Here is a 24,492-nt window from a genome sequence, read left to right on the forward strand (position 1 = left end):
CGACCTCCTCGCTACGCAGATCCCCGCGCTCTTATACAGCGGCAGTCAATGTGTTGCATACAGTTATAAATATTTAGCATACATACGAATTACAGTGCATTTTTTTTCGTAGCTATATGTACCAATGGTTCATGAGAAAAGCCTGAGGCCACTTAGTTGCAGTTAAGGCAAATCTTAATAGATAATGTTAATAAAAAATATATTTCTAGATACACATATACAATACTGTGCTTCCAACTTTGTGGCAGGCCTTTTCCTGATTTTTAAACAAGGACAGATGCTTTAAGAAATAGTTTTCGCAGTTTGGAGTGGAAGAGTTTGAGTGGCCTGCACAGAGCCCTGACCTTAACCCCTTTAGAGTCAGGCCTTAATGTCCAACATCAGTGCTCTACCTCACTAACACTCCTCAGGCTAGATAGGAGCAAATCCCTGCAGCCAGGTTCCAAAACCTTGTGAGAAGTCTGTAATGTTCATGGTGCATATACAATTTTGCAGTATGTTAAACGTTATTTGGTTCAGCTACCAAAATGTCACACTTTTGGCGGAAAAATCAATGTATTTTAAACATATTGAATGCAGTCTTCAATGCTTCCAGTGAAGGACTTTATTATGATGATTGATGAAGTTATTAAATACATAATTCACTGTAAAGCTTTAGTGCTTCTGTCCCACATTCAATGCTAGTATTATTCTTAATAAAACTGTTAGTCTGGAATGTGTGTGTACTTTAGTGTTCCAATGGTAGTGGGAGCTCAGTGACAGATACTGTAGACTGTTGAACTCACACATTTTAAATATTTGGAGTAAAGATAATGAGATAATGCATTAGTTGATTATAGTTTGCGGTATTGTTCTGATTCTGCAAAGTTATTAACATGTACAATGCCTCCAAGATGAAGTGGTGAGGAAGTACAAAGTAACAAAATGAAAATACTTAAGTAAAGTACAAGAACCTCAAAGTGTTTTACCAGTACAAGTGTGTTAAACTCATTATAAAGGCTTTCAATAAAGCCATATGTGTCATTTTAAAAGACAAATATCATCCCAACTTTGTGTGTGTGTGTGTGTGTGTGTGTGTGTGTGTGTGTGTGTGTGTGTGTGTGTGTGTGTGTGTGTGTGTGTGTGTGTGTGCAAGTTTTCAGCTTCACTTTATAATGCATCTGCATGACTAACAGTGTCTGAGCCAGAGAATGGTGCAATGGTGCCATCTTCTGAATGCTTCACAGCTGACAATGAGAAGGCTTAAGCACATTATCTCATTTGCCAAATTTACCAGCCAAATTAAACAATGTTTTTTTTTTGTTGTTGTTATTTTTTTTCTGATAGTGTAAAAAGCCCTATTCGCACAGGACTAGTACTACCTGGAGACATTGGTGGAAGAAATATTCACATCCCAAATACCACACTGTAAAAAATACTCTGTTACAAATAAATGGCCTGCATTGAAAATGTTACTTAGGTAAAGTTATGTTGGTATCATCAGGAAAATGTTCTAAAAGTATTAAAAGTAAAAGTACTCAATGCAGAAAATTATTTCTAAATCACATGAGGTGCCCTGGTAATATTAGTCCCGTGCGAACAGGGCGTACAGCCTCCCTCAGTCTCAGTGTCTGTCTCAGTATTTGATTTGTGATGGGTGCAACTAAATTTTAGTAACAGATTTTAACTTCCTTTCATTCTAGAAAAACAATATAACATTTGATAATGTAATACACGCTATTTTCACCAATGTTATTTACGTAGCGACTCCTGGAACAAATTAAAGTACTTTCTTAAAATCAACTCAGTTGTCAGCCTGTTGGACAATTTAGAAATCTGGTTTTAAACCTGCAAACTTCTACAAATTTTCTTTTCTTTTGCATCCCTATTATCCTAATTTATGCATCAAATCTGTTTCCAATTCTGAATGTTTTATTGTCTTTCTATGTTCCTTATGATTGTACTTTCTGTGTTGTTGTCTTTGTAATCTGACTCGATGACATCGATAAGAATAAATAAAGGTTGAATGAATGAATGAATGTAGCACAATTTATTGTTGATGTTATATGCACTTACATACTTTGTTGTTTTGGACATATATTCCTCTTTCTGTTATTTCTTTCTTTGTTTTCATGTATTTATGTACTTTTTTTTTGTTTCCTTTTGAACTGCATTCAGAGTGGAGGGCTAAGAAAGAATTGCATCGTACAGGGCAACTTGTTTTTAACTGTGCATATGACAATGAACAATTTGACTTGTTGCTGCTGCTGATCAGTGTGATGTCATCTCCCTCCACAGCCAGTAAGAAGCCAGAAGAGCCGCTCATCATTTCTGACATCAAGAAGGGCAGCATGGCCCACAGGTATCTTACAGTCTATTAGATTATTTATTGGGTCTAATAGGTTTTGTTCTCATCCCTCAATTTCTATCTCTTTTAATAATTTTATGTAATTTAAAATTATTAAAAGAGTTCAGCTCTGTCTTCCTGTATATGGCATGTACAGTATATATGTACATACTGTATGTATTTTATTTATTAGGGCTGGGACGATATGCTTTTGTCCCGATTCATATCTTTCACCGCACATGTGTGCCGATCTGATTTGTATTGCAATTTTCATTTATTGCGATTCTAGAAGTATTGCGATTCGATAGTATTGAGTATTGTGATTTTCTTTTCCTTCTTTAACAAAAACAAAAGTTGAATAATACACTTCTAGAGACAATATATCATGAGACCTTTCTAAAATCTCATTGTTTTCTAAGAAAAATGCACATCAGTCAGACGACATGACACATGTATTTATTTCATTTTGTAAAGAAGTACTGTACATAACATGGCTTTTCAGGATTTTTTGCTTTCAGTCAGAAAATGGATCCAATGTAGTCATACGGCGGTACCATATAAACAGAAAGTATTTAGGTGAATCACTGGTAAAAAAAAAATTATAAAAAAATATTCACTCTTGGGAAAAGAATGGATTTTAAAAATTGTCAGGGTAAAAAGTCATGATACATATGATTTTCGATTCTTTTTCCCACCCCTATTATTTAGTAACTTTTCACACTCTATTCTCAGTATACTTACAAGTGCCGCTCTGTGAGTACAGTTTGACAGAAATGTGACAGAGGATGCTGTAGGACAACCTTGACAGAAGTGATGGTACGTGGTTCCACCTTTGTGTGTCTGTCTCTCCTTCAGAACAGGAACACTGGAGCCCGGTGATAAGCTGTTGGCCATCGACAACATCCGACTGGAGAACTGCTCAAAGGAGGATGCCGAGCAGATCCTGCAGCAGTGTGAGGAACTGGTCAAACTAAAGATACGCAAAGACGAAGACAACTCAGGTACGTGTGTGGATATGGATACGCTGAGTCAGTCTATGCTGGTTCAGTAAACATGATAATGTCAAGTCAACTTTATTTGTCAGTTCTGCAATATGTGACAGACATACAGGGCAATTGAAAATACATTTCTCTCCGACCCACGGTGCAATAAGGACACATACAACAAATATAATATAAAAGATAAGAAATATATACAAATAAGATTAAAAAAAAAGATAAGTACATATATATAACTTAAAAAAAGATAAGTAATATGTACAATACAGTAATGAATTCTTAATGGTGCAAATGTAAGGCAAAATCAAACAGAAAACTAAAGTAAGATATTGAAATGTGCAATGTAAAGGAAGAGTCTTCTTTTATGTAAAGTGGCCAGTGCAGATCCTGATGGGGGAGGGGGAGGGGTGGGTTCAGAGTCCAGCGTTCTTGGGGGCAGAGGGGAGGAGGGGCGAGGGAGAGAGAGGAGAGGTTGTTGAGCACAACGAAGACTTTTCAGTCAGAAACTTAGTTTTCTGATGTGTTTGTTATGAAATAATGTTCATCAGCTCAGCAGGCGTCAGTTTTGACCCTAAGGCCGTGGGAGATCGTTGTCTACATGATCCTGGCGATCCAAAACAAAATCCATAACAGCTAGAGCACAGATCTTCAACAGGGGGTCTGTGACCCCCTTGGGGCTCCTTAGAGTCACTGCACGGGGGCCACCACATTATTGTTTAATACTTTATTGAAAGTTTATTTCCCTCAAAGTTAAAATATGTTTGAAAATATACATTAAGATGAATCCCACATATTATTAGCAAAGATAAATCAGCCTGTTTGTAAAAAACAACAAATACCTCAACAACATTGATGATAGGCTTACTGGCCTATAGGTAAGGTAGCCAGCCACTATGGTAGCCATCCACAGATACAGTTAAGCTAATGGATTCACTGTGCCTTCCACATGCATGTTTGACATGCAAACGTGATGATATATGAATAAGTAAATCATATCTTAGGGCACCATAAACGGTATGCGTATAGGGTTTAGGCCGCCCTACACGTTATTGTAGACCCATTTTATAATGCAACTTAATATGTGTAGTAGTGGGTCCGTGCTCGTCTCTCTTTCAGGTGAGGGGTCCTTGGCCTAAGAAGCCTTGAAGACCCCTGAGCTAGAGCATTGCTTCTTTTTTGCAGCAGAAAGCTGAAACTTCTGTCTTTCGTGTGAGTGTGACGCACGCTCGTGATGACGTCATCACGCTACGTGATGTCCGGTGCAAAACCGCGTGACTCCATTTCTATTGCAGATGAAACTACCAAAACGCCATTACACTCTGCTCATATAAATCTGCATAAATAACAAAAAAAATGCACAGTACATAGTTCACATGACTTATGTGAGTGTTAAGAACTATTTTGTTCATGTTTCTACATTTAGAAATCTCTTGGATCATTATGTTTTGTGTGTTTATTTAGAAAACTTTGATGAAGAAATATAAGATAATATTTATGAGACATTTCTTTCATTTATTGACTTACCTTGCAGCTTAGGTTGTACTTATTTTAGGGATATGACGCATTTGAAGATACTCTAAGAAATGACATCACAATTAGCACAAAACACCAGTGTACTGTAGGCACTGGCGGCCCATTTCTACTAGAGTCTAAAGGGGTAAAGGAGATGCACTAACAGTCTTTGACCACCAGGTGGTGGTGCTTTCCACAACTCATGGACTCCTGCTCAAGCTCTAAAATGATCGTCTGAAGATGCTTCTTTATTACTGATCCTAGTGAGGAAACAGAGACTATTGGAAAAGTGAGCGATTTAATCCAGGGTGAAACAAAAGTTATATTTCAACAAATCACGAAGAACAAATAACGAAATATCTGGGATGTAGCAAGAAAATGTGTAGGAAAGTGATATCCTGCTGGTGTAGTGGTCTAATGTGTACACCATACATTTTAATCCAGAACCCCTGTGCTTCGTCGCTTAGGGCCTTTTCACACCTCAAAGTCTGAACCAAGTCGCAGACCAAGGTTCATGTTTTTGTTACATTGTATACATTTCATACGGTTAGTTTTGGATTCACACTGCAGTTATGCAAGTGCACTAAAGCAGAGATCTTCAACAGGGGTCCGGGACCCCTAGGGGGTCCTCAGAGTTGCTGCAGGGGGGGGTCACCAAATTATTGTTTGATAGTTGATAGTAAGACATACCATATTAACATGAATCCAACATATCATTATCTTTTTATTATTTGCACAACATTGATGATAGGTTTACTGGCCTATATGTAAGGTAGCACATCCACAGATACAGTTACATTTTAGGATTGACTGTTCCACATTTTAACATTAAAGCTATAGTGCGTAGTTTCTGTCGCCCCCCATGAGGAATTCTAAGAAATGACAACAACACTGTCGGCGCGACCACATGATACAAGCCTTAAGTGATCGTGCACCGCCCCCACCCCTATGCAGTTGCTAGTAGCCAAGGAGGACACAGAGGATTTAAAAAAAACATGATGGTCTCTTCAGAAGAGGTCATTATCTTCACTCAAGTTTCTGGGCGGGAACGTCACCGGACGACACAATCTTCTGAACACAGCCATACTGAGACATAAAGAGAGAGAGTTATGTGGAGCTGATCTTAATTAGCTTTGTATTAACTCATTTGGCAATGGCTTGAATGTAACGGACGTACATTAATATCAAAAAGTTACGCACTAAAGCTTTAAAACATATAATTATTTGAATAGCTTAGTATTGTATGCACCATAAAAAAGGTATATCTGAAGGCCCCAGGTCACCCTACATGTTATTGTAGGCCCAGTTTAATATGCAACTCAATTTTCTACATCATATGTACTGTAGTAGGGGGTCCCTGCTCCCTTTTTTTTTTTTTTTTTTTTTTTTTTCAGCTGAGGGGTCCTTGGTCTAACAAACGTTAAAGACCCCTGCACTAAAGAACTATAATGACATAACTCATAATTTGTTTCCCCGTGCTACCGTGGCTCTTTTTGTTTTGTTGCATTCTTGATAAGCAAGACACGGGAACTGTTAAATTCTTCACTGTTACTAGATATAACAATGATGACCCGGACCAGGACGGAATATTAACCGTTCATTACAGCATGTCTTTAGTTTTATACAATACAAGTTATAAATAGGCTACAGTACATGTTTTGAAATAAATAAATAAAACAACCACATCAGCATGGCTAACACCAACACCGGAAGCTAAAGGTACCCACAATCCATCAGGTGTATCTCACTACGTAATACGGAATAGCCTAAAATACAAAACAGGAACTTTCCTTTTTTTAGTGGTTCTGAGGAGCTGCAGCATTTATATAGAGACAAACTGAAACCTACACTGTGCATTTACTAACGCTTAACAAGTAAAATGCTAATTTATTCTCTGCTCCGATAGCCGACAGCTGTCTGCTCTGAGCTCATCCACCGTCACTCTCTCTCTCACGTACACACTAAGCACTGAGCTATTCCTTAAGGAGCTTCCCCGGTCTGATAAAACCAGGTAGTCTGCCAGAACGTCGTATTTGGTCCAAAAGTCTGTACCATTCAAAAAATGCTTTCACACTCGAAACGAACCGAACAATGGTTCAGTTTGATCCGGACCCAGACCACCTCTTCTCGTCTGACTAAATTAGTCACGTGTTACCGATCTGACCACCACCATCTTGGATTTGTGTGATTTGACCAGTTCATTACATGAACACATCCGGATTGTTGCAGGAGATGTCACCCTGTTCCACTGTGTGTTCTGATGTGATGTAAAACACACACACACACACACACACACACACAAACAAACACAGGGAAGGATTGTGTAATCACGCTAGAGTAAATTATGACTCAGAGCATGCACACAGACAGACACATGCATGGGGTAAAACGCAGAGATTATGTGTTAATGCTACATCATGACTAGGCAGTCTTCTCCCTGGTTACCATGGAAACTGTGTCTTTCTCATCAGTGCTGTCTTGAGAAGAGTTTTGACCTACTTGTGGAATCATATATTTTGTGTGTGTGTGTGTGCATTTCACATGAACAGGGAACGTGATGCAGTACATGATGCACTAGATAGTTTGAGCAACATACTATGGCAGTTTGATCAATCCATTGGAGATGAAATATTAAAATAACACGTGCGTGTCTGTGTGTGTGTGTGTGTGTGTGTGTGTGTGTGTGTGTGTGTGTGTGTGTGTGCATGCGTGTGTATCAGATGAGCAGGAGACGTCAGGCAGCATCATCTACACAGTGGAGCTGAAGCGGTACGGAGGCCCTCTGGGTATCACCATCTCAGGCACCGAGGAGCCTTTTGACCCCATCACTATATCCGGCCTAACAAAGAGAGGCCTTGCCGAGAGGTACATGCTCGCACGCACGCACGCACACACACACACACACACACACACACACATTGTCTTTTCTTGGAAATCTAGGCTACAAGTTTCAGTTTTGAAGCATTAGGAAAGGCATTGCAGCTGGAGATGTTTGATTGTTCAGTTTTCATATTTTAAGATTGTGCTTCAGCACCAGTCTAGCATCATACAAATGTGGCAAAAACATTAAATGGAAGACTGAAATACTACCAGGAACACTAAAAGTGCTGCTGTAAACTGTTAATATTTTACTCCAAAAACGCAATTTCAGTAGCGGTGACGAGTCATCATTCACTGACAGCCTGAGCATGCACAACATGAAAAAACTTACCTGCAGCTCCACTGGTGGATTTACAAGAGGTATTACATAACACTTGTTGTTTTCTACTGACAGCCAAAAGGAACACTTTGTCCAACACGTGATTCCTAAAAACCCTCAGGAGTCCCACCTTTTCACCTTATCATCTTTCACAGTGTCTCATTAGGTGGGGAAGGGGTCAGGACAAGGTCAGAACCAGAATCAGCCTTTTGTTGGCCAAGTTAGCGTGTACACAAACAAGAAATTATATATTTTAGGGATGGAACGGCATGGAAAAAAGCCTTGCGTCATGGTAAAACCTCAGTTTCAGATGAGGGGCAGAGTGCAGGTGCCAGTCAGTCTCCGTCCGCTGTATGAGAGCATTACTGATTTAGTGTTACCTGACAATGTCATAACAAGTGGTGAATAAAGCGGCGACTGTGTGCAGTCGCTTTGCAACACATAGCAGCAATTCTTCCAATATGATGACGCATTTGCGAAGACATCACACCGGGTGATAGCCGGCAGGAAAGAGCAGTGGTGGAAGAAGTATTCAGATCCTTTACTAATGCCGAAAAATCCTCACATTGTAGAAACCATGTAAAAATTCTTGATTATGCAGCATGTTTTCTTAAAAAATGCGATGGAATATGCAGGATATTTAAGCAATTTTATGTGATGAAATTGCGGGAACTTGCAAAAATTTCGGTTTGATGAAAAAGAGAAAAAAAAGTGATTCCCCCAACACCCTGCTTTTCCATGATGTGCACGTCACGTAATTACGTCACGTAATAACGTTCCCATGGCAACAGGGGAAAATGGCTGCTCTTGTGTGAAGTAAACGCAACATTTTTCAACTTTCTGCTAAGATATATGGGACGTTTTTGCAACGAAAATGCGGGGATTATGAAATCATGCAAGCCCCGCATATTTTGTGCGGAAATCGGCAATTTATGCGGCGAAAGTGCGCCGTATTTGAAAAAATGCGGCCCCCGCATAAATATGCAGACTTTGGCTGATTATGCATTGAATTATGCAATCGCATAATTGCGTTTTTCTGGAGGGACTGAGAAACGATCCAAACTGTTCTGTAAATAAACTAAGTGTTTAATGGTTTAACAATGGTGTTTAATCATTTCAGCTGGACTTGTAGCCCGTTATATTGTCGGGTAGTTTCATTTATGATAAAACATTGTATATTATAACTACATGTGTTTTGTGTGCAAAAATCTTGTAAAGTAACTAGTAACTAAAGCTGTAAGATGAATGTAGTGGAGTAAAAAGAACATTATTTCTCTCTGAAATGTAGCGGAGCAGAAGTAGAAAGTGGCACAGACAGAAAAGACTTAAGTACAAGTAACTCAAATATGTACTTAAGTACAGTATTTGAGTGAATGTACTTTTCCACCACTGGGAAAGAGCAACCTCTCCCTGCAGTGGTTAAACAGCCTATTCATGCAGAACTTATGTTTCACTCTATGTTGATGACCTTAGTCTATAATGTGGCCATAATTTGTATTCATATACAAATAACAAAGCCAAATTTTGAAAAAAATCTATTCCTCTAATACAGATTTGACAGTGAAGAGCTGTTTATGTTCCTTATGTTCTTAGCCAGAATTTTGTTAAAGAAAACACACTTTGTTTTGCAAAATAATGAAATAAAAAGCATTAAGGAGGTGGCAGTAGCTCAGTCCATAGGGAGTTGGTTTTGGAACCGGAGGGTCGCTGGTTCAAGGACCGAGGTATGGAGTGTGGACTGGTAGCTGGAGAGGTGCCAGTTTACCTCCTGTGCACTGCCAAGGTGCTCTTGAGCAAGGCACTGAACCCCCAACTGCTCGGAGCGCAGTCCAGCAGTCGCAGCCCCCTCTCTTCATTAGTGCATGTATAGGACCTGAGCATGTGTAGGACGTGCCAGTGTAATGTGTTCTAACAAACAATAAAAAGCACAAATTATTAAGTAACATTTTCAATGCAGGACTTTTATTTGAAACAGAGTATTTTTCCAGTGTGGTATTGGTACTTTTACTTAAGTACAGGATCTGAATACTTCTTCCTTCACTGGAAATTGAATAATTATTTTTCTTGTATGCTCAAGGTCCATAGCAAGATGAAAGCAAAAAGATCATTCAGGACTTTGTGTTATCATGGCAACACATGTAGAAAATTAAACCCTACTGAGGCAGATGAAGGTACCACTCTGTTGTTGCCTTATTTAGTCCTCCCGAGCAGTCGGGGTAAAACCTTATTAGGATAAATAATAGAGGTATTCCCCACCAGCAGCTGAGTGAGCAGCAGGTGACATGTGACACCGAGTGATGACCGATGGGATAATAAGAAACATGATGCGGTGCAGAGATGGGATGGCAGCTAGTTTCCACAGCAACAAGACTGAACAGCGGTTGACATAATAGTGTTCCTGAGTCATAATCATCCACTGGCGATTTCAGGTTATATGCAGCCCACCACACATTTATTTCAAAATAAAATGTCAGCTGGCTCACACGTTATTGCACCAAAACACACCCAGGGAGGCGGCTTACTACTAATCCTGCTACACTTCCACACACACACACACACACACACACACACTCTCTCACAAACTGTGACCCCGTTTCTTGGAGTTTGTGATGCAATTGTTCTATGTCCTGTCCTGTCGTCGATAACACACTTTGCCTCAGACCTGTTGGCTAAAAGCACTCTATAAAACGTGGCTCAGCTTGACACAGAATAAAGAAAGTGCAGGAATTCAGATGTTTAACATCTCTGCATCTGTTTGGCTCATGGAAAATGTTCCCACTGACCCAGTTTTTCTTTGAGCCATTCGAGTGCGTTGATTTTGTTAAAATCAGCTCAGGTAAATAGAAAACTAAAGAGATAAAATCTAGAACACCTTGTCTTTTTAAAAAAACATCACACAAATTTCTCTGGCTTCAATCACTTGTGTGTAGGTTTAAAGCATGTGCATGTGATATATTGGTCCATGAGCATGTTCGAGATAAGAGATTTAAATGAACTACTGTATATCTTTATCAAAGTAGGCCGCAAGATAAAAGACTGTTTCACATTTTAATGCCAGGTCTCATACAGTGGTCCGTGATAGTGGGATTGAAGGGAACCAGTGTTATTCATTCCAGAGTCACTTTGTTGTGACCTTAGACATGTGGTTGTGTTTTAACAGTAAGACTTTTGAATTCAATTCCCAAACCCAATTCTGATCTGCAAATAATGACTGTGCGGCGCTAAAGCCTAATGTTTCAGCATCTAGTTTGTGTCCAATGCGCTTCGCTACATATTACATTTGTATACAGCTAATTTGCACTTGCAAATGTGTTTTGTAGGAGTATATATATAGTATAAGATTAGGGATAGATTGGGGTCTTGATTTCAATATTGAAAACATTTTTGACATTCAGAATCACTAAAACAAGCAAGCAGGTCTGCCTTGTTGCACCATCCAAATTTTCTTTGAAACTTGCCATTTTCAGCGTGTAGCTCGCTAGCTGGAAGTTTGCTGTTGTTTCTTGTCGCAAAGGGATTTTGAGAACGGCAACACACAGAGGGCCCTATTTTAACGATCTAAGCGCACGGCGTGAAGCACCTGGTGCAGGTGCGTTTAGGGCGGGTATGAATCCATTTTTGCTAGTTTGACGGCGAAAAAAAGGGCGTTTTTGGGCGTAACATGAAATAAACCAATCAGAGTGTCATCTCCCATTCCCTTTAAAAGCCAGGTGTGTTTGTACCTTGGCGCATTACTATTATGATGGCGGATTTGCTAAGCAGGAAGGAGAGATTTTCAGGAGAGGAAACTGATCTGCTCGTGCGTGAAGTGACAGCACGCGAGAAGATCATAACATAATACTATTTCACATTGTAATATTTTTATTTTTAATCTTCTGCATGTTTGTGTGCTGCTGCGGCTCCCTGTGTGTGTGTGTGTAAAAAACATAGTGTGGGCGCGATGTGCACGAGCCTAGGCGCATTTTACTAATGCTTAAATTTTACAGTTTACTAATTGTTAAAATAACAATGAAATGCTGCGCTATTGACTTTAGACCAGGTTTTTGTTGGTCAACGGCGTGATCACTGCCTCAAGATAGCAATATGCCAATAATTCACCTGAACACACCTCCCTGTAAGACCAGCGCGCCCATGGGCGCAAAGATGGGCGAAGGTGAATTTGCTATTTAAACGACGCGGGCGCTGGACAGGAAATTGACAACTGCGTCGGTCTTAAACTAGCAAAGACACTTGCGTCGGGCTTTGCGCTGCTCTGTGCCGGGTGCAAGATAGGAGCGGAAGGTCTGACGCGTGTTGTCAGGCTCTATACTAGAAATGTACTTCCGTTGATCCAGACTCCAGTGACCTTTGATCATATTATCCAATGTAATCTCGTGAACGGGTTTGTATGATATCATATGAAAAGTATGTGTCTTAATTTCAATCTTAATTTGGGAGAAATTTGAAAAAAATTCCCTTAAGGCGTTTCTGAGATATCACATTCATGAGAATGGGACAAATGGACAACCTGTAAGAAATGTACTAATGGTGTACTACTTTTTCCCTTTAGAGCTGATATAAACTGGGATTTTCAATCCATTTAACTGTTCCATGTCTTATTTTAACCTGATCTCTCTTTGTAATAGTTTTCTCTGTTCATTCATAGTACTAAATTGTGCATTACGTGTGTCCTCTTACCTATGTGTGTGTGTGTGTGTGTCTGTGTGTGTGTGTCTGTGTGTATGAATGTGTTATGTGTTCATGTGTGTCCAGGACAGGGGCTATTCATGTAGGTGATCGGATCCTGGCTATCAACAGCGTCAGTTTAAAAGGCAAACCCCTGAGTGAAGCGATCCACCTGCTGCAGATGGCTGGGGAGACGGTCACCCTCAAGATAAAGAAACAGCTTGATAGTAAGTATGAAAACTGTTAATGGTGACATCCATCAACTTGGTCATGATGAAACAAAGTGCTATTTATTGTTGGTAAATTCTGTGTTCTTGATCCTCACATTTTAGAAACTGGAAACTATCCAAACCGTTCTGTCAATCAACTAAGTGTTTAATCAGCTAATCATTTCAGCTGGACTTGTAGCCCGTTATATTGTTGGGTAGTTTAATTTATAATAAAGCATCGTATTTTATAAACTACATGTGTTTTGTGTGAAAACTAGGGCTGTGCTCGATTGAAGAAATTCTTAGTCGACTAACACTCATTCAATTGTATCGACCAATCGATTAGTTGATTTAATCGACAGATCTGTAAATCTGAGTTTCTCCGCAAAGAGTCATGCAAAAGCACCACTTTAATTCTTGTGTTTAACAGAGATGTGCTTGTACGTTTCTTGGAAATAAGTCATTCAGCATGAAAAAAGCATAAAACATGACTAATCGACAAAAGAAATCTAAGTTGACTAAGACCAAAACGACCGATTAGTCGACTAATCAACTATGAGGGAGCAGCCCTAGTGAAAACATCTTAATTTGTAAAGAAACTAGTAACTAAAGCTATCAGATGAATGTAGTGGAGTAAAAAGAACAACATTTCTCTCTGAAATGTAGTGGAGTAGAAGTAGAAAGTGGCATGAAAAGAAAAGACTCAAGTAAACTACAAGTACCTTAAATTTTTACTTAAGTACAGTACCTGAGTAAATGTTCTTAGTTAAATTCCAGCACTGACCATGTGCCTCTTGTGATGACTTGCAATCAACCATGTCGTGAAAACAGGCTTATTGTCTCAAGATTTCTGTGCCATTTGATGATCATTTTATCGGACAAACCTAATTTTCAACTTTTTCTCCCCAAGATGGAGAGGAGAGGAAGGCAGCAGATGCAGAGGACACCACAGAGAATGAGCTCAGTGACCCGGAGGAGGATGATTTGACGGACAGCCAACAGACCAATAAGCTGTCAGAGCTTTACTCCACAACCATACCCAGCGTTGACTCTGCCATGGAGTCGTGGGATGGCTCAGGGATGGACGCCGGCTATGGCAGCCAGGGTAAGCTTTGGATTAAAACATGGAGATGGTGAAAGGCCAGCATGGCCATACACTGCTAAATATATTAATCCTAAATGGGTATATCCAGTGGTGGACAAACAAATTACATTTACTTGTGAGGTACTTGTACTTTACATGAGTCTTTTCCACTTTCTACTTCTACTCCGCTACATTTCAGAGAGAAATATTAACTTTTCACTCCACTACATTCATCTGACCGCTTTAGTTACTAGTTATTTCACAAAATATTAAAATGTTTGCACACAAAACACATGTATTTTTATAATGTAGATGTTTTATTATGAATTAATACCCAATGATATACAGGCCTACAAGTCCAGCTGAAATGATTAGACCATTAAACACTTAGTTGATTGACAGAACTGTTTGGATCATTTCTAAACTGTGAGTATGTTTACTTGTAATACTTTAAGTACATTTTCCTGATGATACTTACATACTTTTACTTAAGTAACATTTTCAAAGCAGGACCTTTTTCTTGTAATCGAGAATTTTTTACAGTGTTATATTAGTGCTTGGATTTGAATACTTCTTGTAGCATGCGCATGTTCCTACAAAACAAACTACAAGTATCTAAGAAAAGTTTTTTAAGAAAATGGCAGGATCAAAGAATGTGTTCTAGAAGGCTGATTCTAAAACCACTGAGATAGGTCAAAAGCTTGGTAATTGTTATAAAGATAAAGCACCAAGAACATAGCCTAGAAATCTAGATGCACCGTAGTGGCAGCAAATTTAATTTGCAGCCAGGGGGGGTCTAGGCACTCTCAGTTGGCTTGCGAACTGGAAAAAACAAACTCTGGTCAGGCCAATCACATTGTGTATAGAGCGGGTGGGCGGGAATTATGGCTGCTGCTGGGAACAGCGTTCTTCTGGAAGACTTGGAGTTAAGCTTTTCTTTGAGAAAAGAACAAAGAACGGCACTGAAATCATTCTTAAAAAAGCAAGCTGTGTTCGGAGTTTTGCCGAACGGATACGGCAAAAGTTTAATCTATCAACTAGCTCCGCTACCTTCTTCGTTGCTCTGCCTGGTTGTAGCGTTTTCCTATTATGTGCAGAGGGAATTTGAAAGACAACCGTTTTTCCCACCCCTAGGATTGAGTCCTGTCAATGGTGAGTTCCCAGACCCAACATCTTGATGCGGGTCTGGCTTGTCAGGCTACCAAGAACACTTTAAGAAAAATAAGAATTTAACAACAATAAATAGCACTTTGTTTCATCATGACCAAGTTGATGGATGTCACCATTAACAGTTTTCATACTTACTATCAAGCTGTTTCTTTATCTTGAGGGTGACCGTCTCCCCAGCCATCTGCAGCAGGTGGATCGCTTCACTCAGGGGTTTGCCTTTTAAACTGACGCTGTTGATAGCCAGGATCCGATCACCTACATGAATAGCCCCTGTCCTGGACACACATGAACACATAACACACACACAGACGCACACACACACAAACACACATAGGTAAGAGGACACACGTAATGCACAATTTAGTACTATAAATGAACAGAGAAAACTATTACAAAGAGAGATCAGGTTGAAATAAGACATGGAACAGTTAAATGGATGGACATGATTACTTGAAAATCCCAGTTTATATCAGCTCTAAAGGGAAAAAGTAGTACACCCATAGCACATTTCTTACAGGTTGTCCCATGTACTATTAAAGTGTTTATTTAAAATATGTCTCAATAATCCTATAATGGATGGGCCGTGTAAGCAGCCGGACACGAAAATAAACCATTTATTCATTCATACATACTTTAACTTAAGTAACATTTTCAATGCTGGATTTTTACACTGCGGTATAAGCATTTTTACTTGCTGTCATAAAGATCTTTACACAAGTACAGGGGGACAAGGGAACAGAAAACTGTAAGCCAACACAAACACAGACTAAAATGAATAAAACGTCCACGCTAAATGGAAGGGGGATGGAATTTAATGTCGGCTACTGGCGTAAAACCACATTGTGCGATGTAAAGTTATTTTATGAATGGAATAGACATATTACATACCTGAGGGCCAATTCAGGGACATTTTTGAATCATTTACAATCCCGTAATTGTCTCCATCTCTTGAAAGCCCGACCGAAGTCGTCTGTCACTTTCCCTTTTAACTTTCAGTAGTTCTTCGTTTATTTCCTTCTTTTCTGTGATGGCCCGGCCCCAGTATCAGCCACAACTACAGCAGATGACTTTTAAAATAACATTAAAATACAATTAGGTCTATATAAAGAAATATCCTGCTACTTTTTACCTGGCTGGATACTCACTTTTCCGGTGTTACACCAAAATCTGTGACCCGTCAGAATGTGTTACTGTAGCTACCTGCTGTAAATCATTTTGGGACTTTGCGGGGGAAATCAGACCCGGGCAGAGGCATTAATAAAAACTATATAAAACTAGTGTTCTTTTCACTGTTAGTCTCATTTGCTGTTACAGGTCATTTATGATCATCGGATGGAACATTACACAGTTTCAGAAACGTGTTAAAGTTACACAAGTAAAGGATCTGAATACTTCTTTTACCACTGGTTATATCCATTGTATATTGGTGATCTGTAAATGAGCACTTAATCTAGTTCCTCCTCTGGTCCTGCAGGTACATACAGCCACCAGGCAGCTGGTATCGCCCTGCACCCCCATGAGTGGCGTAGTGCCAAGCAGCAGCGCAGCACCACGCCTCCTCCTGGACGCCGGAAGAACTACCCATTCAGTGACGGAGGATTCAGTGAGGACGACTGGGACAAACCACCTGGGTAGGACTGAACTTGGTGTTATCTTTTTAACTAGCAGTCTTGTATCCTTTATACTTTTTCTGGCCATTTTTGAAAACATGCTTTAGACCGAATCACCGTGATGTTGCATCAACACAAAAATCCCTTCTGGGGCTGATAAATGGCATTTTATTTAAAGTGCTCATATTATGCTCATTTTCAGGTTCATAATTGTATTTAAAGGTTATATCAGAATAGGTTTACATGGTTTAATTTTCAAAAATCACCATATTTTTGTTGTACTGCACATTGCTGCAGCTCCTCTTTTCACCCTGTGTGTTGAGCTCTCTGTTTTAGCTACAAAGTGAGACATCTCACTTCTGTACCATCTTTGTTGGGAGTCGCACATGCGCAGTAGCTAGGTAAGGACTACTAGCCAGTCAGAAGCAGAGTATGAGGGCGTGCCATGCTAGCAGCTAGGCGAGCATTATAACGTGTGTTACAAAGTGACGTTCGTATGTCACAGAAGTAAAGGCTGGACTACAACAGAGCTGTTTGGAGCAGTTTGTGAACAGTGTTTTCTGTTGGAGATGGTAAGTCCCTTTGGGGTGGACTTTGAGCTTTTTCACTTTGTAAACCTATAACGTGCACAAAAAAGATATATAACACAATAAAGGTGAGGGAAAAAGCCAAATAGTGTAATATGAGCACTTTAAATTGAATTTTATGATGAAATCGGCAAAGTTGTTTTCATTTCTGTTGTCATTTACAGCTGTAACTGTAAAGTTTAAAGATATACTTCATTGTTTAACATGGAGGTCCGACCTAATTTCGACATCTCTGCTGTGTTAATTTCCTGTCCTGTTGCTTTGGTAGTAGTTTATATCCACGACGTTCCACTTCCAGGATTGTTCAGGTGCCGCCGGAAATTCCGCCGGATGTCTTTCATTTCGGCCGGATGTCGTTCTGCTTTCTGTGTGTTGTAATTCTAAACTCCGTTGGATTTCTGAGGACTATGGTTAACTGCTCCTCAGATCTCTGCAGGGTAAATCCAGACAGCTAGCTAGACTATCTGTCCAATCTGAGTTTTCTCTCGCGCGACTAAAACAACTTTTAAATGTACACGTTCCACCAAAACAAGTTCCTTCCAGAGGCTATTTTGCAGCGGCACTGTTATTCCGTGCGGGGCTTGGCGCCGCCCATGACGATTGTGATGGTTTAAAGAAATGGCAATAAACCAGAGCATGTTATTGTCCTATCCCGGTTTGCTATGTGGACCAACCAGACCCTCCTCCGCAGCACTGTGGACGATGGCATGGCAAAGCGAGACTACTTTGCTAGCGTCTTTGATAAACCAAATCCAGCGTTACGAACAGCGACATCTCACTGCCAGTCGGACTGACTGCTGGTTTGGGTGGCGTCGTGACCAAGAGATGTTCAATTTATAATCATCTAAATCAGAGGGAAACAATTTGTTTAATCTTTACATTTAAGAAGAAGAATAAACTGGAGTTTTGCTAAATTACACATGGTTAAGTTTTGATACGCAATTAGTCAGTCGATTAGAGTCTAATCAATTGACTAATTGCGTATCTTCATAACTCAGGTGTCTAAATTATACACCCCAGTGTTTTAGGTTTAAAATAAAAAGTTACATTTGATTCTCTGGTTGCTTGTGTTCCAGTATCAGCACCAAGAGTTTGTGAGGAAGTGGAAATGTCAGTGTGGAGGTTGCCAGTGAGCATGACCGAGTGGTATCTGTGCGTTTGTGTCTCTGTATGCATAGTCATAAGTCAGGAGGTTAAGCCTTGTTAGGATAGCAACATTCACTGGGCTTATATAACACTATAATGGGGAGTGGAGAGGAAGGCTGAGGTGTGTGTGTGTGTGTGTGTGTGTGTGTGTGTGTGTGTGTGTGTGTGTGTGTGTGTGTGTGTGTGTGTGTGTGTGTGTGTGTGTGTGTGTGTGTGTGTGTGTGTGTGTGTGTGTGTGTGTGTGTGTGTGTGTGTGTGTGTGTGTGTGTTGCACAGTGGAAGTGAATTAATCAGGTCAGTCGAGGACACTCAGTTTTAAAAGATTACTCATGTTGGATTTAACCAGAACAAATAGCCTTGCCCCGTACTGACACTGCTCTGTCTTCACACCGGCTTTGTTGATAATGCTTTATTGATTTCTGCATTTAATGTGCTCAATTATGCAGTGCACTTTTGTTCACATTACAATGCAGGAGTCATTGTCAGGTCACGGTACTCTTTCAGTGTAATTTTAAGTGTTGTAGAGAAAAAAACACAATTTGCATAATATAGTAGTCATGCAGATTGACCAAGATAGAAGTGTTTGTCCAAACCTATCTTTGTCTTGTCTTGTTTGGTGTGTGTGTGTGTGTGTGTGTGTGTGTGTGTGTGTGTGTGTGGGTGCGTGTGCGTGCGTGCAACAGATTTATCGGCCAACCACCAGACGGTATTCTGTTGGATCCAGATGACAGTTTCTGGTGTCAGGCGCTTGAGGATCTGGAGACATGCGGCCAATCAGAACTACTCAGAGAGATAGAGGTCAGTTAGCATGCAAGCATCCACCTACACTGCAACTTAAACTGCAGTCCATCGAAAAAACAAAACAATGTTACAACAAACAAATGGCTTGTTGGATACTATGGCATCAAGCATGGATTTAAACCTTACCCATTTTTATTACTCATCAAACATCGCAAGGCCTTGATGTACCGTAAGCTACCATCGGTATCACTCACAAAGTAGCAGTTTCAGCTGATGTTTAAGGTTTTTTTGTGTTCTGGTTTGTGCAGGCATCCATTATGACAGGAACAGCCATCAGTCTGGGTGTAGACGGCATCAACAAGCCTCCAGCTGAGCCCATACTGAGCCACAGCAGGATGATCCCGTTGCGGAGAAATTCTCTCCTGCACCAGGGAAACCTGCACCACCAGGGTACGCACCTCCACCAGGGCGCCCATCTGCACGAGGAGGGCCACCTGCATGAAGAGGCCCAACTCCACCAAGGTAGTCCCACAGCAGATGTGACAGAGTAGTTCATAATATAGGACTGACAAAAGAAAGAAAAAAAATATAACTCCAAAATCTAATACTAATTCTTTCAAATTAACTGAAGAAATGTTTATGTACAAGCATGCTGCTGTGTAAAAGTAGTATTTGTTGAGTGAAAAGGCTTAGGGCGGTAACTAAAGCTTATACGTGCCTATCCTCTGTTCTTATCGATTAAATCTACCCACCTCGAAGGAAAAAAGTATTCAAATTTGTAACCCAAAATGTATATTGGCATTGTTCCATCATTTTACCCCAACAATAGAAATACATCTCCTTTTAATCTCTTTGTTTGCTTTTTCAAAAGTAAACCTAAAAATACCTCTGAAATCATATTTACTTTCAGGTATTGAAAAAAAAAAAACTGTTTGACAAAGTATGGAAGTGACTTTGAATTAGCCATGAACGTTATCTGCATTATTTTATAATAAACATATAAGTGCTGTTCACTGCATTCGGTCTTGTAGAAATAGTTTTAATCTAATTTGTAACTAACCCTTTCATTCCACCCAGACGCCCACCTGTTCCAGGAGGCCCATTTCAACCACGAGGCCCACCTGCACCAGGGTTCCCACATCCACCAAGACAACCATTCCCCTCTCCTGCACCACGAGCCCAAGCCGAAGGCCTCGCTGCGAGTGTCCGAGAGGACATGGGAGTCTCGTCGGATCAAAGAGGAGATGCAGGGGATTCTGTCCCCAACGCCTTTGGAGCTGCACAAAGTGAGTTCAAACCTCCGTCTCAAGACTGTCTGGATTTATTTCTTAATTTTTCTTTTTTTATTTATGAAAAGGACAACACACCAGTGTTAGCCAGCTGGCAAATTAGATGTAGTCAAATGTAGTCCTTTGATCAGATGTTTTGAGACCAGAGCAACAGAAAGCAGCAAAATATTAGTACAGGTTGAAATGTCAATAAGACACCATAAAGACAGCTAGAGCAACAAAATAAGCCTCCTCAAGACGCCATGCAGAGTGACGGGAGGCAGCAAGACAGTAGTAAAGTTACACATCAACAGTATCCACATTCAGTACATGAAGCCATGGAAGCAACAAAACACAGCCAAGCAGCACAGATTAGAGCCATTTTCTTGACCTATGCAACCATGCAAAGCAGTAATAAGCAATGACACACACAAGAAAACACATCACTCCTGATGGAGATCTTGATAAAATATTAAAAGTCGGCATACAGGTCTAGTTCATCTAGGTTTCAGTGCAGAGCCTTAGCTCGGCCTAATGGAATAGTTTTTAGCCTTTCTGAGAAATATGCTTACTGGGCTTGGCTTTCCTGTTGAGAGATGGATAAAAAGATCGATACCATTGTCATGTCTAGCTTGACAAATCTGTCTGCCTAACACTTCTGTGCAACCTCACGAAGACGACGACATACTGAACCTTGTTTTCTTTTTTACTTTATGCTGGAAAGTACATGTCCTCACCCTGCTGTGGATTTTACTCAAAACTAAACGTGTACAGCCCATGGCCAGAATAAGAAATGCATTTACTATCCTCAGGGAGAAAATACATTAAAGTCTGCTAGATCTCTTTTACTGATGGGCTCATTGGCCATCAGCCAAAATGTTACAACCTCCGAATGGTGTCTCATTAAAAGAGCATACAATATTCATACATCATAGAATACTGCCTTTTAATTTTTTTTGTTAACACATGATTTGTAGCAACACATCTGGCCTGCAGTACCGATTGCATAAACCCTCCGACTCGCATTTATCGTTCATCATACTGGATTGTGCAGCTGCTGTTTGTTGGAGAGGCCTGTCTGCATTTAATCATGCTTCAGTAAAATACGTAGCATGGGCATGTGTCTGGGCACTTACAGACAACCTGTGCTGCATTTTCTAAATCATATGTTTTTTTTGTGGTTTTTGTGGATAGATTAATGCTTTACTCTGAGCCACAGACAGCCACTGCTTTCCGTTCACATTTAAACTTGGGTTACTCTGAACTTAGAGTTAAAAGACTCAACCGCCCGTCCTTGTGTCGTCTTGCGTAGGTAACGGTGGTAAAGGACCCAGAGATCGACGACTTTGGCTTCAGCGTGTCCGACGGCTTCTTGGAGAAAGGAGTTTACGTCAACATGATCAGACCTGACGGACCAGCTGACCGAGCCGGGCTCAAACCCTACGACAGGATCCTGCAGGTAAGGATAACCTCGATTTTCCACTGGGCAAGTCTGTGCTGCGTTCCGGTTTTGTTTCCCGTGCCATACCACACCGGGAACGTCTCAGAACAGGAGTGTCTTGCCTGCCCGACTCACAGATGTAATTGTCTCTACAAGTACTTTTCAGAACAATCGTGTGTTTCTTAAGCTACCTTCCACTCCAAGCACTCCTGTAAACTCCATGCCTTTTCTGGTTTTGTCTTGATAAAAAAGATCTGTGGTGTCTATTACGTTTTTCCACTTCCAAGATGAATCTCTCGTTGTCCGTGGTGTTGTAGAGGAGACATAAACGTTTCACTTTCTGCCCGGCTGTCCGAACGGCCCGCAGCTCGCGTGAAAATAGACCCAGCGCGTAGCTTTAGCGGCGCGGAGAGCCGCTTCACGCACGCTTCTGGGAGTGGGGGGGGGGGGCGCCGCGCCTTCGGAACACAACGCAGATGCGCCCGGTGGAAAATAGATATGGGATCTGATTTAATGTCTGAGGGTGATAACAGCCATATGTGGGCCACAGTTTGGACCTCAAAGCCCTTTCATACTTAGTCCCAATGTTATGACAAGGCAGCAGGACAAGGTTAATGGGTTGAAACAGTGGGGTGTTCTTGACAGGTGAAATTAGTCAGCCTCTATCTAACTTTCAGTTGCTGATGGCCAAAAGCCACCAAAATGTCAGTCATCTTCAACTGCAGTAAAGGCCTGGCAGAGCATCACCGGGAAAGCTACCATGAATCTGGTCATATCTGTTGGTCTGACTCTTCTACAAAAGGATTTAGTACCAAATAATAAATATGATGGGATTAGTTACTTCTACATTTCTAAAAATGTCTAAAATAGGGGACTGTATAAAAATTGTGGATGCAAACACCCTCAAATGAATGCTCAAATTCACCATTTTAACCATGTTGTTTTGTTTTAACTTCAATGAAAAGGATGTCAGAGCAAACACAGCTTCATCACGTTACTACTTACTAGAGCTGCACAATATATCGTTTTTTTATCGTCATTGCGATATCAACTAAACATATCGCGAAAGGCTGCGACGTATCGAAAGCCAGATTTTTTTTGTGTTGGTTGAAAGAAAATATCAGCAGAAACCTTAAAAAAAAATCTAAATCTAACTTTTTTTTTAATGGTGCCTTTTACATTCAATTCAATGTTCAATTTCTTCAATAAAAGAATGTTGGAAATGATTTCCTTTCATTTATTTCAAACTCAGTAGTGCAGCCCTACCACTTACAGACAAGCGATTAAAATAAGTCCCAAGTTACAACGAGGAATTCTCCTTCAACCTTAAGCAATAGTTGGCCTCAGTGTTTGTTAGCACCATTTACCAAAGCAGCTATTTCCTGCGTGTCTCTGACTGTGTCCAGGTGAACCACGTGAGGACGCGGGACTTTGACTGCTGCCTGGCGGTGCCTCTGATCACAGAGGCTGGGGACAGACTGGAGCTGGTCATCAGTCGCAACCCACTGGCAAACGACGACGACGACGACACAGAGGACAATAACAACACTTTAGACCACCCGCTGGACCTGTAACACAGACAAAAAGACAGAGGGAATGCATGTGTGTGTGTATGTCTACCGATGTATCTGTCAGTCAAACTCAGGCAGATGACATACTCTAACTGGTGATGAGGCGCAAAGTTATATCTACTGGAACTGGCCCAAACGCACAACACACACAAACGCACGTCACCGGCTTTTGCAACAATTCTACTTAAACACAGAGACTCCTTGAGGCACACACACACACTTGCATGTTTACACATTCACCCCTTCCCATTCACACTGGGTTGAACTGCTGTCATACAGTATAATTCACGATGAAAGCACTGGCACCGTGCAGAGAAACCACCAGAGACGCTCTCCTGAAGGCTGGCTTTGAGTCCTCGCAGTGTTGTTCCAACGTGAACCACTTACTTGGCCCTGTAACCAGCCCATAACTGATTCTGACTCTTTAAATATTGTTTTTACTTAAAACAAATGAATAAAACCCTGCAATTTGGGTTAGGTAATTTCAGCTGTTTTTAATGCCAGGCCACAGGTTTATAGAAATGTCTAGTGCTAATGTTGCCAGAGGGATCTGCCTTATTACACAATATTGTAAGTGATTCTAGTAAAAAAAAAAAGTAGAACCTTATTGATAAAAGAGAGGAACTGCCTTGCTCAGTTTGCAGATTCCATTTGTTATAAGAAAGGCCCTCAACACTCACTAGACGATGGGACCAACAGTTTATAAAGGAATTGTGTCGGACTGTGGTTGTATGCATAAAGGGGGACTTCTATGTTGGATACGTCTGCACATTTATTGCAGACGTTATTATTACTGCACAGTTATTAGTGAATTAGCACAGATTATAGTGGAATTTGTGCCATCATTACACGTTCAAGACGGGGATGTTATCACAACTGCCAAACTGTTTTTTTTTTCTCCAATCATCAAAGAAAAGAGAAACGAGGGAAGGATTGCTTTCCTTTCGCGTCTTGAAAGGATTGAT

General features: G+C 40.5%; 1 protein-coding gene across 1 annotated transcript in view; it reads left to right on the forward strand.

Moving 5' to 3' along the window:
- Positions 1-24,118, forward strand: part of grip2b (glutamate receptor interacting protein 2b) — a 93,162-nt gene extending 69,044 nt beyond the window's left edge. Inside the window, exons 14-24 of the mRNA XM_028575012.1 lie at positions 2,278-2,341; positions 3,182-3,327; positions 7,557-7,701; positions 12,788-12,927; positions 13,820-14,014; positions 16,638-16,794; positions 19,190-19,304; positions 19,556-19,769; positions 20,325-20,533; positions 21,828-21,974; positions 23,363-24,118. Coding sequence (XP_028430813.1) covers positions 2,278-2,341; positions 3,182-3,327; positions 7,557-7,701; positions 12,788-12,927; positions 13,820-14,014; positions 16,638-16,794; positions 19,190-19,304; positions 19,556-19,769; positions 20,325-20,533; positions 21,828-21,974; positions 23,363-23,530 — 1,700 coding nt within the window. The 3' untranslated portion in view covers positions 23,531-24,118. The remainder of the gene's footprint in view (positions 1-2,277; positions 2,342-3,181; positions 3,328-7,556; positions 7,702-12,787; positions 12,928-13,819; positions 14,015-16,637; positions 16,795-19,189; positions 19,305-19,555; positions 19,770-20,324; positions 20,534-21,827; positions 21,975-23,362) is intronic.
- Positions 24,119-24,492: the final 374 nt, after the last annotated feature.

Source organism: Perca flavescens, chromosome 4 (assembly GCF_004354835.1).
Source record: "Perca flavescens isolate YP-PL-M2 chromosome 4, PFLA_1.0, whole genome shotgun sequence".
NCBI lineage: Eukaryota > Metazoa > Chordata > Actinopteri > Perciformes > Percidae > Perca > Perca flavescens.